This window comes from Microtus oregoni, unplaced genomic scaffold (genome assembly GCF_018167655.1).
Source record: "Microtus oregoni isolate MIOR12 unplaced genomic scaffold, Mior012 000002F_ref0000024, whole genome shotgun sequence".
Classification (NCBI taxonomy): Eukaryota; Metazoa; Chordata; class Mammalia; order Rodentia; family Cricetidae; genus Microtus; species Microtus oregoni.
In genome coordinates this window covers 47,115,410-47,131,774 of record NW_024543061.1, presented here as the reverse complement: position 1 = coordinate 47,131,774, position 16,365 = coordinate 47,115,410, and the positions used below count along the sequence as shown (strand labels likewise).

The following is a 16,365-nucleotide window of genomic DNA, read 5'->3' as shown; positions in this document are numbered from 1 at the left end:
TTTATAAAGGTTCATCTTATTAAACTAAAGTTTTCCATCCATTCATTAACACATCTCATTTTGATAAAAACCCACTCATCAACATTAAACTTGGTTTGCATTTAGAAGCATCACGGAGACACATCAATAGGTTTGTCAATAAGAATGTTTCCAGAGATTACCTATATGAATATGGTGGCACCATCTCACACACAGGAAGTCAACTAAAAAGGCAAGTGAGCTTAGTAACATCTATCTCTCTGCTTCCAGAGCCTGCACCCAATATGGCAGCTGTCTTAGTGTTCTTGTTCTCTTTCCTTCTATTTTTTTTTTTTTGAGGAGCAATTCACAACCCCAAAGTCAATTTTTACTAAAACAGTACTATAAGCAAGAGACCTGGACTGAATATATGTAAAATATTGGATATCAAAGTCTCCCAAATTTCCATGTAGTCAAGACTTGATTCTGAGGGTGTTGCTTTTGTCAGGTGCTGTGTACCAGTAAAAGGAATCATCTTGCATGAAATGTTTAGGTTATGTGGATTGTGGGACCCCCGTCCATTACCCTTTCTCCTACTTTCTGGCCACAAGGTGATCAATTGCTCCATTATATAATTCCTGCTGTTAGGATTTGGTATCACAATTAGAGGCCAAATAGCAATAGTTCCACCGGAGTATGAACTGGAACATTTAAAACCAGGGACCCAAATAAACCCTGTCTTCATTGTTTGTCAATAGTTATAGGCATTGGAATGCCTATATCACATCGCCTTATTAATCCAGATGGAGGGTTGAATTAAAATGTTGAAAAATGTACTGTTTTCAATTCCACTTTAAGTTTCAGACATATTTTAAATCCGTCATTTCAAGCAGGTTTTTTCTAGGTTAAGAACTTGGAGTCAGTGAGCTAATTACTGATAGTTATGAACATCAAGTACTGTATCACTGATGGCATATGTTTAGGTATTCCATTTCCTAATTATTTTAACATCCATTTGATATCAAGAACACTTTGATCCCAGATCATCACAACCATTACATGACAGATTGAGCAAGAAAAGATGCAAGGTACATGTTGCATAGAAAGAACAAAAGGGCTGTTTTCACACTATTGAACTTCAATAAACACATGATACAAGCAAAAACCTTGTGTAAAAGCACTCGTGAAATATTAGACTTAGTAGCAATGAACCGAGACTCATTAAATTTATGTTTAAGAAATGATTTAGTGGAGTTTTATATTATGCACAACATACATTTTCATATATAACAAATGAGAGAAAGTAATTGATGTTTCCTATATTCAGTCATGTGTAGTCTCGTCCATTATCAACATCGCTAATCAGAGCACTTCAATTTCATAAATGGTGAGCCTACAATTAAGTATTTCTACTCTTAGTTCATAGCTTACATCAGGGTTCCTTTTCTTTGTTTTGTTTTTCAAGACAGGGTTTTGTGTAGCATTGGAGTTTGTCCTGGAACTAGCTCTTATAGAGCAGGTTGGCCTCAAACTCATAGAGATCTTTCTGCCTTTGCCTCCCGAGTGCTGGAGTTAAAGGCATGCACCACCACCATCTGGCTCTGGGTTCCTTTCTAGTGCTGATCAATCTTTGGATCAAGGCAAATGTATGTTGACATGCATTCACTATTAAACCATCATATAGAGTTACTGCTTCACCCATCTACTGTACCTTATATCTTAATTAATCTATTCCTTTAAGCCCCAGTGACCAGCACCATTGTTACTGTTTTTATTGTTTTATTCCTGTCTAGAATGTCTTGCAGTATGTAACCCATTTGTATGTCTCATTGAGTAGTGTGCATTTCAGGTTGATGGAGGTTTTGTACAACACAGGTTGCTCAGTTTTTTAGGTGAGAATAATAATAAATTAAAAAGAGTTTGTCTAATATGGGTACTAAAGAAAATTTACTTTTTCCAAAGTTCTGGTAGTCAGGAATATTAGCGAAGAGCAGAATCTTGTCAGCACACAGCATGAATCCCTTTGAGCATATACAGGCATGTGGTTACTGGTACACACAGCAAAAGCATGTCTAATCTTGTAAGAAATTTTCAAACTATTGTGTGATTTTTCAAGTTGTAAGAGAAGTCTTTTTATATTTTAGATAAAAATCCTTTTTAGTATGTAGCCTTTGCAAAAGTTTTCCCCAAATGCAGCTAGTCTTTTCATCCTTTTGACACTGTATTTTTACAGTGCTATAACTAAGTTTTAATGATATTCATCTTATCAATATATTCTTTAATGAAATGTCTTTATTCACACTGAGGCAAAATAGTTTTTTCCGCTATACTTATCATGCAGCAGTTCTGTAGCCTAGCATTATATACGTGGGCTTTTAAAACATTAAGTTTAAAGGAAATGTGTGAAATGAGGGCCCACATTAAATTTTTGTACATAGGTCTACAGTTTTCCAGCATCCTTTATTAAAAATAAAAACTCTTCTTACCTATTGTAAGTCCTTTACTCCTATATCATAGGTCAGTTTCCATGTTTATGTGGATATATTCCTGGGCTCACTTATGCTACTTGATTAGTCTGTCTTCTCACCAAAAGTACATTATCTTGACAATATTGATTTTTTTCTGGTAAGTTTTTTATTAAAAAATTTTTTTGTACAATTTTTTCTCATTTTACATAGCTATCCCCATTCCTACCCCCTCCCCATTTTCTATCCATGAACATGGAATTTCTCTCCATGTATTTTTATATTTGATTTATCTTATTAGGATTCAATAGATTTATGTACTACATATTTTACTAGCTTCATCTCTAAGGCTATCATTTCTGATGTGCCAATGTGAATCACATAGCATTTTTATTTGAAAAATTTTACTGCCATTATTAAACTAAAGAAAATAGATTTTTGTCCCCCATTCTTCTTTAATTTGCATCTAGCAGCCCTATTTTCAATGTTTCCTATTTCCAGAAATTTGAAAGATTTTATTTTTGATTATGTATATGGACATTATCAACCTGGGTACAGATGCCCAGGCAGCCAGAAGAGGGCATTAGGTATCCTGGATTTGGGTGTACAGACTGTTCTGAGTGTCCAGCAGGTGTATTTGGAACTGAAATTGGGTCTTCTGCAAGAGCAGAATATGTTTTTACCACTAAGCCTTCTCTTTCCTTCAGAGTTCCTATAGTTTGATTTTGACCTTCCCACAATGTACATTTTAGTTACTTTTCTTGACTTATGTCAACTAGAATTTGTATTATGTAATAGAAAAGTGGAAGTAAAATGGAACACCCTCACTCTTTTGGATCTCTTGGAAAGCTTTGTTTTTAATGATTTTTATCCCTATTACATATTCTATAGGAGTTTTATAGATATTTTTCATCATGTGAGAAAATTTCTTTTATTCTCATTTCACTCAATGATTTTGTTATGAATAAGTGTTGAGTTCTTCCAAGTCATTTTCCAAACTACTGAGTTCATTTTTCTTTTAGTTTGTGGTTGCAAGGGGTTACATTAACCCATCTTTCTCTGTTAAATCAGCCTTGCTTATTTGGAATAATCCCTACTTCATCATGTTGTAAAATTATTTTTATAGATTTTGGGTTTTTTTTCTTCTTCATTCATAAGAGATACAAGTCAATACATTTCTCTTCTTTTTTCTAATTAGGGTATGATTACAAATATACAGATTAAAAATGATAGTTTATTTTATTCGATATCAATGGTTTCAAAAGTAAATGAATTCCTAGGTCTATAAAAGAGCTTTTAAATGTCTAAGAAAGTAGTGACAGTGGGCAAACTTTGGTGGAAATTGAAACCCATGTTCTTTTTGTAAACTTGAATGTAGAGAAGAAAAAAATAAATACTACGAAAATGTTTCTTTGTCTAACAAGCAATGACAAATGTTCCACATAGAAAGAAGGAAAATCTAATTAAGACAATATTCAGTTAAGGTAAGTGAATTTTATCAGTGAGGAGAGTAAAGTATTTGAATTTTTGACAAGGTTGTTATCAAGGTTTTATGGAGTCAAATAAAATATTAAGTAGACTTAGGAGCTAAACAAGAAGTAAAAACATCTTTGTAACTTAGTAACGTACATTTTTCATTCATTATTTTCAAAACTCATTTGAGTTATTTTTATAAATATATATACCAAACAGAAGTTTAGAAGTGCAGTTCTAACCCCCAGTCCTCAGATCTACAGGGCATCCTGGTCTACCTTTTCTCTGTGCACCCGACCTTTAGAAACAAGAACATAGCAATTATGTCTATGCTGAGCTAGCACCTTGCATTTTTCTTCCTAACAATAAAAGTGTATCAAGCAAGCACACAGTGCATTCTAGTTTTCATAAAGATATGACTGCCCTTTATTTTTAGATTTCTGAGGAAAAAATATTCAAAAGTGTATTTAGAGGCATTGAATAACATTTCTGAATTTTGATAAATCTCTTTCACACCCACGCCTAAGTGATTATTTCAAATTAATTTCAAAATAGGTTGTCCGCCTCAGCAAGCTCTCTTTTGTTTTCTGGCCTACTAATAGCCTTTTATTAAACAGCTGTTCCTACTGAGTTTACTGCCTTCTTGCTCCAGTGGCCACAGCCTTTGATACCTCAGCATTTTCATACAGCTCATTAGACACTCCACACTTTAAAGGAGAGTGATGGGAATGAGTCCCTCCAAAAGGATTTGAGCTAACATAAGCCAATCCTGTTATTGGTTAAAAAAAAAAATCATTGTCACCACTCCCAAAGTGCAGAAGCTCTGCATGCCTGTGCTTCTGCATTTTTGCTTGGCTGGAGTGTTCAGGAACAGCATTTGGTGTAGGAAGAAGTGGAAAAGTAGATGACAAAGTTCAAATGGAAACAGGAGTCGTGCAGTCTGACCACTTGTTCCATAAGTATGTCCTCTACTCTAGCTGTTTGACTAAGGTGGGGGAGGTCTCAGTCATACAATACAGACACATATTACGGTTGGGTATATTGTATAAATTAGAAGTGTGGAATTTGGTCAAGATATATGAAATTATGTAAACTCAAATCATGGAGTATTCAGACGAGTAGTCTTCCAGTATGTTCGGAAAACCTTTGTAAGTTCGCCAGAGTCTCCAACATTGTTCCAAAGTCCTCTCTGGGATTTTTTGGGGACTCCCTTCATCATAGGCATACAATTTTCAAAATAAGATATGAGCCAATCCACTTGCATATACTTCTCTTTCCTGTCTGAGGAAGCAGGTCAGTGCCAGATTTTACATTTATTTATTTTTTGTTAATTTTCAACTCTCTCTCTTTTTTTTTTTTTTTGGCCCAGTTTTTCAGTCTGTCAAAATAATTCAAAGCCTTGGTTTGGAGCTCTGTTCTATTCGTTATCCCTTCCAGCTGTGTCACTCTCGAACTTGAAAGCGTGTCTTCATCCAAAAGGCTGATAAAATGTTGAAATTCATCCAAGAACTGGTTCCTATGGCAGGATCTCTCACTGTATGTAATAGGATGATAAAGACTCGGTAGGGAAATACAAATAATAATGAAATAATCGTTAAGATAAGAAGACTCTAATGAGTGCTGGCAAAGCGAAACATCTGGAGGGTCCTTTTAAAAAGACATTGTGGAGATCAACCATAATTTACGAAGTACAACATACATCTCAGTATAGAATTTTTTTTTAAGGAAGCAATTAATTTATTGAATTAAATTCTAAGAACATTTATCCAGGCATTTTTATAATTTCTTATTCTTTTTTTTTAATTGCGAAAAGAAGAAAAAAAACATAAACAAAAAAATAAGTTTCCACCTCCTCCCAGCCTCCCATTTCCCTTCCCCTCCTCCCACCCTTCTCCCCCTCCTCCCACCCTTCTCCCCCTCCCCCCACTCCTCTCCCCCCCTCCCTCTCCAGTATAGAATTTGATGAAACTTTAGTACAGTTACAGGATTCTGTAGGCATCACCACAGTCTAAATTAAGAAAATGTCTTTTATCCCAAATAGACCCCCTTGCACCCACTTCCAGTCAATCCTCAAGTCCATTGCCAGAACCACGCTACCACCAATCTGCATTCTGCCTTTATATAATAGCCTTTTCTGGGAATGTTTTATGAAAGGAGCCACAAAGTGCATCTGGTTTCTTTGCCCACCTTAGTGCTTAGGTTTTTATCTTTCCTGTTATGATTTATTATTTGTGTGTTCTTATACACTGCTAAATAGTGTGCTATCATATCAGTGTGCTAACTGCTCATACACCAAACTTAACTGTTTGTAGCTAACATAAGAAGAGTCTCGCTGGACTTCAGCTTCCCTGTGGCATAGGTTATAAACACAAATATGAAAGAAAGTGAAAATTTGAATAACTTTATTATGGAGAAGCCTAAACCTTCAGAGTCTGGCAAACTGCATCCTGATGCCCTTGACCTGTTCTGATTTAGTTTTAGAATTATCAAAGCATTTGGGAACACCCAGGCTGAGAAAATCATCTGAGTTACCAGTTTTTATATACATTTTCATTAAACAGTCTTGGAATATTCTATTCCACGTCTTGGGGAACTCAAACTGGCCTGTCCTAAAGGGGCCCTCTGGTCTACCAGTTTCCAGATTGAAGATGGATTAATTTTTATAACATATTTGGAATAAATTCAGACCAATTATTGGGCAATTAGATGCCTATTATTTCTAAACTCAGGTTTTCTGGGGGCATTTATTCTAAAAGTGAAATTATACTTCGATTCAAGGAAACCTTGAATATATTTCTGTGAACTGTGTTTTAGAAGTTCTTTTTTTAAATCATCTTTTTTATTAATTTTTTAAAATGTGTATTTCGATCATAGTTATCTCCCTCTCCCAGTTCCTCCCAGGTCTCTCACTGCCTTCCCAACCACTCAACAGAAAAAAATATGGGATTCTCTCTCCCAGAAGAAGTGCTGGCAAATACTTCAAGCATTTTTTTTAATTAAAAATAAACCTCTTGACCCACACAAGAAGAGAAACATCAAGTCGAATGATCTACTTAGAAGAGAAGGAATGATTTAGAAAAATTACACTACCACTCTAAAACTCAATATTTTTTTTTGACAGATGAGTCTTTTAATAGAAAAAAAAATACACCTGCAACAGTAGCAACACACATTTCTTCGAATCCAGACAGGTTTCAGTTCTTCACCTTGGGAGGTGGCCTATACACACCTACAACCACAGCGTGGTCCCGTTCGTAGGGCTCAAGTGTCAGCTGCTCCTGGGGCTTCATATTCTCCTGTTGCATCTTCTTCACTTCAGATGCAAACACAGCTTCTGCTGAGGCTGTGGAGTCAATGCAGTTCGCCTTAATGGAAATCACAAAGTGTCCTCCATTCCTCAGGGAGGTGTGGGCATTCAGGGCCACAATCCGGGTTTGGTCTGGCTGTGCCACATCGGCAAAGATCACATCCACCATGGCGATAAGCATGCGGTATTTGTGTGGGTGTCGGGCATCTTCAATCACAGGAATAATGTTGGTCCTCTTCTTGGCCAAGTTGATGAGGTCCCGGCCAGAACGGTGGGAGAACTCAACTGCATAGACCAGACCATCCGGGCCAACGATGTCAGAGACGTGAGAGACGGTGGTGCCTGAGGCTGCCCCGAGGTAGAGCAACTTGGCCCCTGGCTTGATGTGGATCTGGTCTACACCGCCCAGGATTGCTGCTGCCAGCTCGGAACGGAAAGGGTTCCAGGCTCGGTATTCAATTTTGTCATCTCCCTCTGAAATAGAGACTCTCTTCTCCCCATACACAGACTCTCCAGGGACCAGATTCTTTGTGACAAGGGCACCCTCCTTTCCACGACAGATAAAGACGCCTTCATGACGATGTGGTTCCACCATCACATTCTTCCCTGACTGGTTTCCTCTCTTGCCTCCCCGGCCACCACCTCCAGCCCGGCCGCCCCCAGACTGGAAGCCTCCACCTCGTCCACCACCTCCTCCTCTACCTCCTCGTCCTCTGAAGCCTCCACCTCCACCTCCACCTCCACCTCGGCCTCCACCAAAGCCTCCTCGACCTCCGCCAAAGCCTCCTCGTCCGCCTCGTCCTCCTCTACCAACTCTGTCACCACCAAAGCCTCCTCTGCCACCAAAGCCACCCCCACAGGGGCTGAAACCTGGCTTCATCACTGCGTTCTGGTTGCGTGGCTCCGGCAATCAGCGGCGTCCCTTAAAACTCAATATTTTTTATCTTTCAAATAGGAACTTAAAAGCCAATTTAATGAATATGTACAAAAACTTTACCTGTTTTAAATGCCTGGAACACCAATAACAACAGAATTTGGTAGTAATATTGTATTGCTATAATTTCTGTATTTTCATTATTATTATCATCCTGGGGCAGAAAATATAATATTATCAAAAGATTTGGGCATTAAAGCTAAACAATAACTAGATATCAAATCATTAGGTAAATCAAAATCATGATCACAGTGAGTTAATAGCCACTATCTAAATGATAAAAAGTATTAATGTTAGTAAGGTTGTGAAGAAAGAGGTACTTTTACAAGTTGTTGATGGCAATTTAAAGTTATACAGCCACAATAAAGAATAGCTTGTAAGTTTTTTAAAAACTTAGAAATGACTCCCTTAATTAAGAAATATACTTCCCTGCTCCCATATCCATCCTTCCATTATCCCAACCATCCCATTCCCCCAAGCTCTCCCCATTCTCCCCTTCTCACTTTTCTCTCCCCATCTCCCCTTTCCCCCTTAAGGGAGCCATTTTAGGGTTGGCAAGAGCCTTGACTCTAGAGGGGTTCCAGAGGTCCAGAGAGATGTACCCAACTAGGTCCTTGGGCAGCTGAGGAGAGAGAGCCTGAAATGGCCCTATCCTATAGCCATACTAACGAATATCTTGCATATCACCATAGAATCTTCATCTGGTGATGGATGGAGATAGAGACAGAGACCCACATTGGAACAATGGACTGAGCTCCCAGGGTCCAAATGAGGAACAGAAGGAGGGAGAAGATGAGCAAGGAAGTCAAGACTGCGAGGGGGATACCCACCCACTGAGACAGTGGGGATGATCTATTGGGAGCTCACCAAGGCCAGCTGGACTGGGACTGAATAAGCATGGGATAAAACCGGACTCTCTGAATATGGTGGACAATGAGGGCTGCTGAGAAGCCAAGGACAATCGCACTGAGTTTTGACCCTACTGCATGTACTGGCTTTGTGGGAGCCTAGCCGTTTTGGATGCTCACCTTCCTAGACCTGGATGGAGGGGGGAGGACCTTGGACTTCCCACAGGGCAGGGAACCCTGACTGTTCTTTGGACAGGAGAGGGAGGGGGAGGAGAGTGGAGCGTGGGGAGTGGGGGAGGGGGGGAAAGGGAGGCTGGGAGGAGGCGAAAATTTTTAATAAAATAATTTTAACAAAAAATAATTTAAAAAGCTGGCAGAAAAAAAACAAAACAAAAAAACTTAGAAATGGAATTAATCTATGAATCAAAAATATCACTGTCCCAAGACAAAAACTAAGGGATATTATGAATGTATGAGAAGGCAAACAAGCCTTTACTATGAGGTCTGGTATATGAATGACATGGACTGAAAGTCAAGAATATAGAGGCTGTGCTGTAGCTCAGTGGTAGAGAGCACTTGCCTACTATGCACAAGACCCTGGACTCAAACCTCAGCAAACATAAAACACAACAGAAATGGACTTCTAACTCAAACTTTAAAATCTAAACTGCTGTGATGATGGCCTACAGACACAATAGTTGCGTCCTGAGATACATCTAAAGCGAGGGGGTTAAAAGTGTTAATGTATCATGTTCAAGGTCAAACACTCATGATGTTCACTCTCATCTATAAATATTAAAAGTGTAACTCACAAACCACATTCATTCACACAAGACAATTCTCAAAGACAGATAAGCTAGCTTAGGTTTTTATTTAAATTTAAACTGTCTTAATCTTTGAATGAGGTTGGAAATTTAATTTTTTCAACATAACTTCAAGAAAAATTATATGTTTAGATATAGAATGATACATAAATAACAATACATAGAAATATATCATGCATATACATATGTGCTATATATATATTTTATGTACAACCATAAAATGCACACATTCTCTGGGAAGTCAAAATATAGATGATAAATTCTATACTAAGAAATCTTTCTGTTCATAGATCATGAGTCTTAATCTAGCAAAGGAAGGCTAATAAGTTTGGAACTGGAGATTGAAGCAGATCTCAGACAACCCACGAAGATGCAACCTCAGCATCTGAATTCTGAATCCAAACTGGGAAAAAAAAATAGAAAAGACAGGAGACTGAGCAGGGGTCAACTCAGTCACCTCAGAATCTCTTTGCATCCCACAAGGACTAATGTCAAAGGAGAGTAATGGACTTCAAAGTACCACTCTCCATTCCAATGTCCTGCCATGCTGGGCATATTCTTATCTGTGCTGCCCAACACGTATTATGATTTCACAATTTATTATAATTATATTTAATACTAGTTGACGTAACTTTATTTATATCCATAGCACAACTGGGATTTAGCCACAGTTGCTTCCTGCTGGATATAATAAAGCCAGAACAAGAACGGGATGAGAAAGAAAAGTGGATGGAAGCAAGGCAGGTGGCTTGCAGCTCATATGGGATTTATGTGCTAGATTTTTGTGCTAGAATTGTAACTTGATATAAAAACACTGTTGACTACAGTGGAATTGAGGACGGAAAGACTGCCGGAGGAGTTATTATAGTAAAGCAGCATAAAAAGTAGTGGGGGCCTCTGTACTGAAGTCACTTGGTATGGATGAGTCAACTTCTCAAGACTTTAGTAGATGTGATGGACAGAACTAGGATTTTAAAATCACATGTGTAGAGCAATGAGTGTTCAGGGTTAACATCATTCCAGAGTTAATGATAATGATGTACCTGAAGATAGCATCATGTGAAAGCAACAGTTATTACACAATTACTGTATCCTGACAACCTGTGGATGAAAGTGATTTATTTCTATACAGTCGCTGAGCTTTTTAGGACCCCATACTTAAAATAATTGTGAATAAGTATAGAGAACATTGCTCAATCTGTTCTAACCTATCTTACTTTGGATGCTGAACTACATTCCCAGTGATGTTTAATTTTATTACCATTCACTTATACCAAAAAACACTTATTCTTCAAAACACATATATCACCCCAAAATAATATTGTGGGCAATATTAGAAACACAGAGCAATTTCAGAAATATGTTCTTCAGTCTGTGCTACTTAACATGGTGATTATCAGCTACAAGTCATTACTGAGCACTTGTAAATGTAATATTAGATATTGTGATTTTAGAACTTATACTTTAATTTTATTTAATCTCTCTTTCTCTTTTACAGTGAATAGGGTAAAAGATTACATGTATTGATAGTTTGGTGTGCTGAGTTATACAGTAAGCTACAATACACACATACACACGGACACACAATAATATAGTATGTTCTGCAGTGAAGAGAAACAGAAAATGATATTGTATAATAAATTATAGAAATGAAAGAAAAGCATGTAAATACATATTAATGTTAAAGAACTGCCTCGGTGAAGGAAGATTTGTTCAAATATGCTTCTCTTCCTTAAGAAGCAAGTTTACTTTGATTAAGACCTATTTTGTGGTAGCTGGAGAGATGCTTTCGTGACGAAGAGAGCTTGCTGCTCTTGCAGAGGACTTCGGTTTGGCTCCCAGCACCCACACAGGGTGGATCACAACCACTTGTAATTTCAACTCTGGGAATCTGACATTCTGTTCTCACTTCTGCAGGCACCTTTACATATATGGTGTGCATGCACACACACACACATACACACACACACACACACACACACATGCACACACACACACATACAATCCTTTAGAAAGATATATTTAAAATCAAACAGATTTGACCAAAACAAATATTTACACAGTTTTTAAATTATAAGACAGAGTAATGTCACTTTTAGATTTGATCTGAATTATATCTAATACAACTATTTTTAACTAGTTTGTGGCCGGAATTGCTGGGGGGGGGACCCCCCTCCTCATGCTCCAGACTTCTCTTGAAACTTGAAGGAAAACTTTTTAGAATATAGGAGCTCTCTCCTTGACCTTGTATTTCATGCAGTTGTTTGTGGGGTGCAATGTAAACTGAGTGTTACAGAAAAATATCAGAGGAAAGCAACAATGAAAGAGTTCATACCATTTTTGTACCACATGAAAAGCACCAGACGAGGATGAATTAAGCAAGAGGGTATGCAATAGTATTAATAACACTGACTGTGAAGATGCGCCGTTACCCTGGGATTGTGCAGACCCAGCCTTGTTAGAAGGTGAGTCCTGAGCCAGCTGCCTCTCAGGCTTTCATCGTCTTCCCTGGTAAATGGAAATAAGCTGAATCTACTTTTCAGGTTATTATGAACTCATCCATCTTGTGACATATGAATGAACAGATTTATTATGCATTTAATACTTAAATCAGTTGCGGACAGTATTTTTATTGATGTTCAAATTGTCCCAATTTAAGTCTGTTGGGAGGCATTTATTGCCTCTGTGTCCTTTTGCTGTGATCCCATTCATTTTTGATTTTTTTTTCTCTTCTTTCTGGCATGAGCTGATCTGCCTTACCTGGTGAGCTTCCATAAGGCAGACATATCAGTTTGCCTTACATGCCAGTGTAGTTCACATTATTAAAAGGTACTTAATAAATATTCATTCAATGTCTCACGTGTGTGTGTGTGTGTGTCTGAGAGTGTGTGTCTGAGAGAGAGATAGAGAAAGAGAGAGAGGGAGGAAAGAGAGGGGAGAGAGAGAGAGAGAGAGAGAGAGAGAGAGAGAGAGAGAGAGTTGCCTTATTCTCTTTTGGCAGGTTTTTTCACTGAGCTTCTACTTAGCTGCACTCAGAGACCCCAGTGTTTATATTTTTCTCTCCTAGCATTGTGGTCGCAGGCACAAGTGAACATGCCTGAATTCTTTATGTGTGTGCTGGAATATGAACCAGAGTCTTCATACTTGCACAGCAAGTATTCTTATCTTCTGAACTGTCTCTCCATCCCAATATCTCTTGAAGGAATAAATTAGGTAGCACTTTAATAAGTGGTATGTGATTGTGTGGCTGGGACAGAAGGAAGAAGTTAAAGTTCAGAACAGTCTATCATACTGTCAGTTTGCCTTGAACTGAATTCCCTTTCACATCTTACTACGTTATTCTGGAATTGGAAGATTTTAGCCAAAGGTAATTCTAGTAAAAAATATTGCATTTCTTCTATCTTGTAACCTCTGTATTCACGTCCATTTTATTTACTTTTTCTACTATCAGGGTTCTGGTAGCACTGCCACCATATCTTTCCTAACATTGTCTCAATAGGCGGTCTGTTTTAATCAAATAATCCTCTTGTACTCTGCTTTATCATCTTCACTGTAAACCATCATTGAATGAAAACCCATCCTTAATTTATTGGCTGCAAATTTGTGGGAAAAAAATTTAAACTCATTTCCTTTTCTTAGTTAAATTCTAAGCAACTTAAAAAATTTTCACAATGGTATGATTTCCAGGGTCAATACCATTCAAAACACACCTAGTGCACATAGATGTTTGAAAACCAGACATTAAAATCTTTCATAATACATCATTAATAAGTGTTCTGGAATGGCAAAATCCAGTATTCTAACATGAGATGCAAACTAGGGTAATGAAAAAGTCCAGAGGAAAACAATTTTGACACTATGGCATCTGAGTGCTGAGAAGACTTCGACTGGAGATTTCCTAGTATTACTGACACACGCCACGATCACCTCATTCTGAAATACTGTGAATGGTACACCTCTGAAGCAACAGATGACCACCTATTCAACATGGTCTTATGATTCACATGTTTAACATTTATGGAGGGCAATCTCAAAATTAAAGGAGTATCAATTCTTCGATTAATTGCTTCAAAAGCGAAATGATAATTTTTCCTCAATAAAAAGAGAAAACACAGATGCTGCACACATCTGAAAAATTTATCCCCTTAGCCATATGACACATTATTGTTTTAGGAAACAAAATGTGGGGAGGCAGGAAACAGACAGCCAGCTTTCCACTGATTTCTGTAGATTGTCACCATAGATTCGTGATAATGTTTTGCAAATTCTTCTGTCCGACTTCTATGTTCATAACTTTATGTATGCACCAATGATTTCCCACACCCAACTCTTCTTCACTCAAGCCTACTCTGTTAGTGCCATTTTGGTCAACTTTAATCTGCTGCTCCTTGGACCTCACTCCTGGGACCTTTGCTTCTCTGTGACACAGGGGTAGTATTTGCCTCTGAGGCTGTGATTTTATTTTCTTCCATATCTTAAAACAAATCACCTGGTTGACAGTGTGAAATATCTTCATAAAAACCTTGTAGCTTTTGTAACTAGAATCATATTCATTCAACAAAAATTCATTTAGCCAATAAAGTCTGTCATGACAGACCTATGTACCATCGTTTCTCCTGTAGAAGATACACTACTTTGGGAAAAGTTAATTTTACACACCTTGGATTTCTCAAATTGTTTAACTACCTAACACACATACTTGGTGTCTCAAAGGTTTCAAACCAATACTTATTTGATGGATTTATTCAACTTTTCCTCACTTCTACTAAGAAGATGTGCAAATCATTGTGACTCTGAAGAAGCCCTAATCATTAGAAGAGAGGAAAGCTGGTTTAATTACAGGATCAAGTAGGTAATAAGTAACATTAATTTTATAGGTCAGGTTGTACTTCTGTGATATTTAATATTGATTGTTAACTTAATTGAATCTGGAGTCCAGTAACAGCTTCTCTAGGCAGATATACAAGGGTATTTTCTTGAATCGTTATCGGAGGAAGTAAGACTATCCTTAGGGTGTGTCATCTTCTATGTCCCAGATAGAAAAAGGTCAGTGGAGCTTGCTTGCCATCAGCTCTTGTCACTGTCAGCAGAACCCAGCTCCTTCAGCATTTCTGCATTGAATCTTCTAGCCTTCAGGACCATGTGAGGGTACTGAGCTATCCTGCCTCGTGGATTAAACGACTGCTAGGATTCTAGGTTTCTCCAGTTTTCAGACAGCCATGTTGGATTAGACTGCTCATATCATGTAGTTCGATATAATAGATCCCCTTTCACAACATACATATTTATTCTCTAAGTCTGTTCCTCTAGAGAACTTTAATAGTCTCTCAGAACAAAGCCACAGATCAGGGGAAAGGTAAGTTACAGGGGTAGAAGAGTGTTTGAGCCTCCCACAACAGCAGAAAGGAGAAAGATGTGTTAAGAAGAGACCATCTTAAAAAAGCAGAATCTATATACTGGAACCAGAATTCATAGCAGTTTTCAAATGAGATAAGGGGTGATAATGTGTATAATTTTATTAATAAAGTACATTTTAAATGGGAAAACTACCTAATAATCATGTAAGAAATATACACTTTATCATAAAAGAAACTTAAAAGTGCCCTAAAAATCAGTGCCATTCCAGAGTTATAAATGCATGCTAGTAAATTGAAAAAGTATAGAAACTATTCTTTCAAAGTTTTTTTAGCCAACTATCTTATTCCAATTGTTAATATTGATAACAACATCATGTCTCATTTTACTTGGTTGTTAAGTAGGTTTGAAATGAGTTTGTTTAGATGTTAGAAACATTATTTGTTTTGATTTTCACTGAGAATAGAAGGAAGTAAATTTTAACAAATGTAATGAGAAAATGAGGTTTATAACCAGGATCATCATCCACAGATATATAGTAATGGATTAAGTGAAATTAAGTGTTGATTTTGTAGCCACATAGAATACTCCCTTAGCTTCTGTAACCAGAATAAAAATCAGTTGGGATAGTCAATGCCTTGTTGTGTCCACCCGACTGGTCCTTATGCTCCTGAGAAGGGGAGTATGGATTGAGAAAAGAAATAGATAAGAGAAAGGAGATAGATTCATGAGGGCTTCTAGTGAATACTGCATCAAAAAACCCTAAATTTATTACTCGCAGTTTTTATATGCCCAATCAAAAGGGATGGGCACAAGATTCCCATGATACAAAAAACAAGCAAGCCTAATTACCGCCTTACACCTCAAAACACCTGGTAGCCATGCCCTAAGTCAAACATCCCATTTTCTGGCTTTTGAGGAACAAAGCATCCAGTAGTCACACCTTTGGTCAAACATCATGTGGTTCATCCTTGAGGAGCAAGAATAGGTTTGTACTCTCTGACCTTTATTCAAGACAGAATGGATCCAAAACTGCGAATCCCTACATCGCCAGCCTCCAAAGAACAGTCTCTACTTTGATAATTCCCAATGTGAGTTCCCAAACTGATCCAATAATATTTAGTGTACTAGGACAGAGTCAGAAATGCAAGGACTGATGAGAATGATCAACTGTGCTCATTTATCAATGGTTATTCAAGGG

General features: G+C 37.6%; 2 protein-coding genes across 6 annotated transcripts in view; both read right to left on the bottom strand.

Moving 5' to 3' along the window:
- Positions 1-16,365, bottom strand: part of Cntn4 (contactin 4) — a 995,812-nt gene that overhangs the window by 600,575 nt on the left and 378,872 nt on the right. The gene's annotated exons all lie outside the window — the stretch shown is intronic.
- On the bottom strand, positions 7,091-8,083 carry LOC121435783 (rRNA 2'-O-methyltransferase fibrillarin-like). The gene has a single exon (XM_041635246.1). The coding sequence runs from the start codon at positions 8,081-8,083 to the stop codon at positions 7,091-7,093; it is 993 nt and encodes a 330-aa protein (XP_041491180.1).

Bases quoted from the DNA above. Each gene is read 5' to 3' on its own strand.
- LOC121435783 (XM_041635246.1), bottom strand. From the start codon at position 8,083: ATGAAGCCAGGTTTCAGCCCCTGTGGGGGTGGCTTTGGTGGCAGAGGA.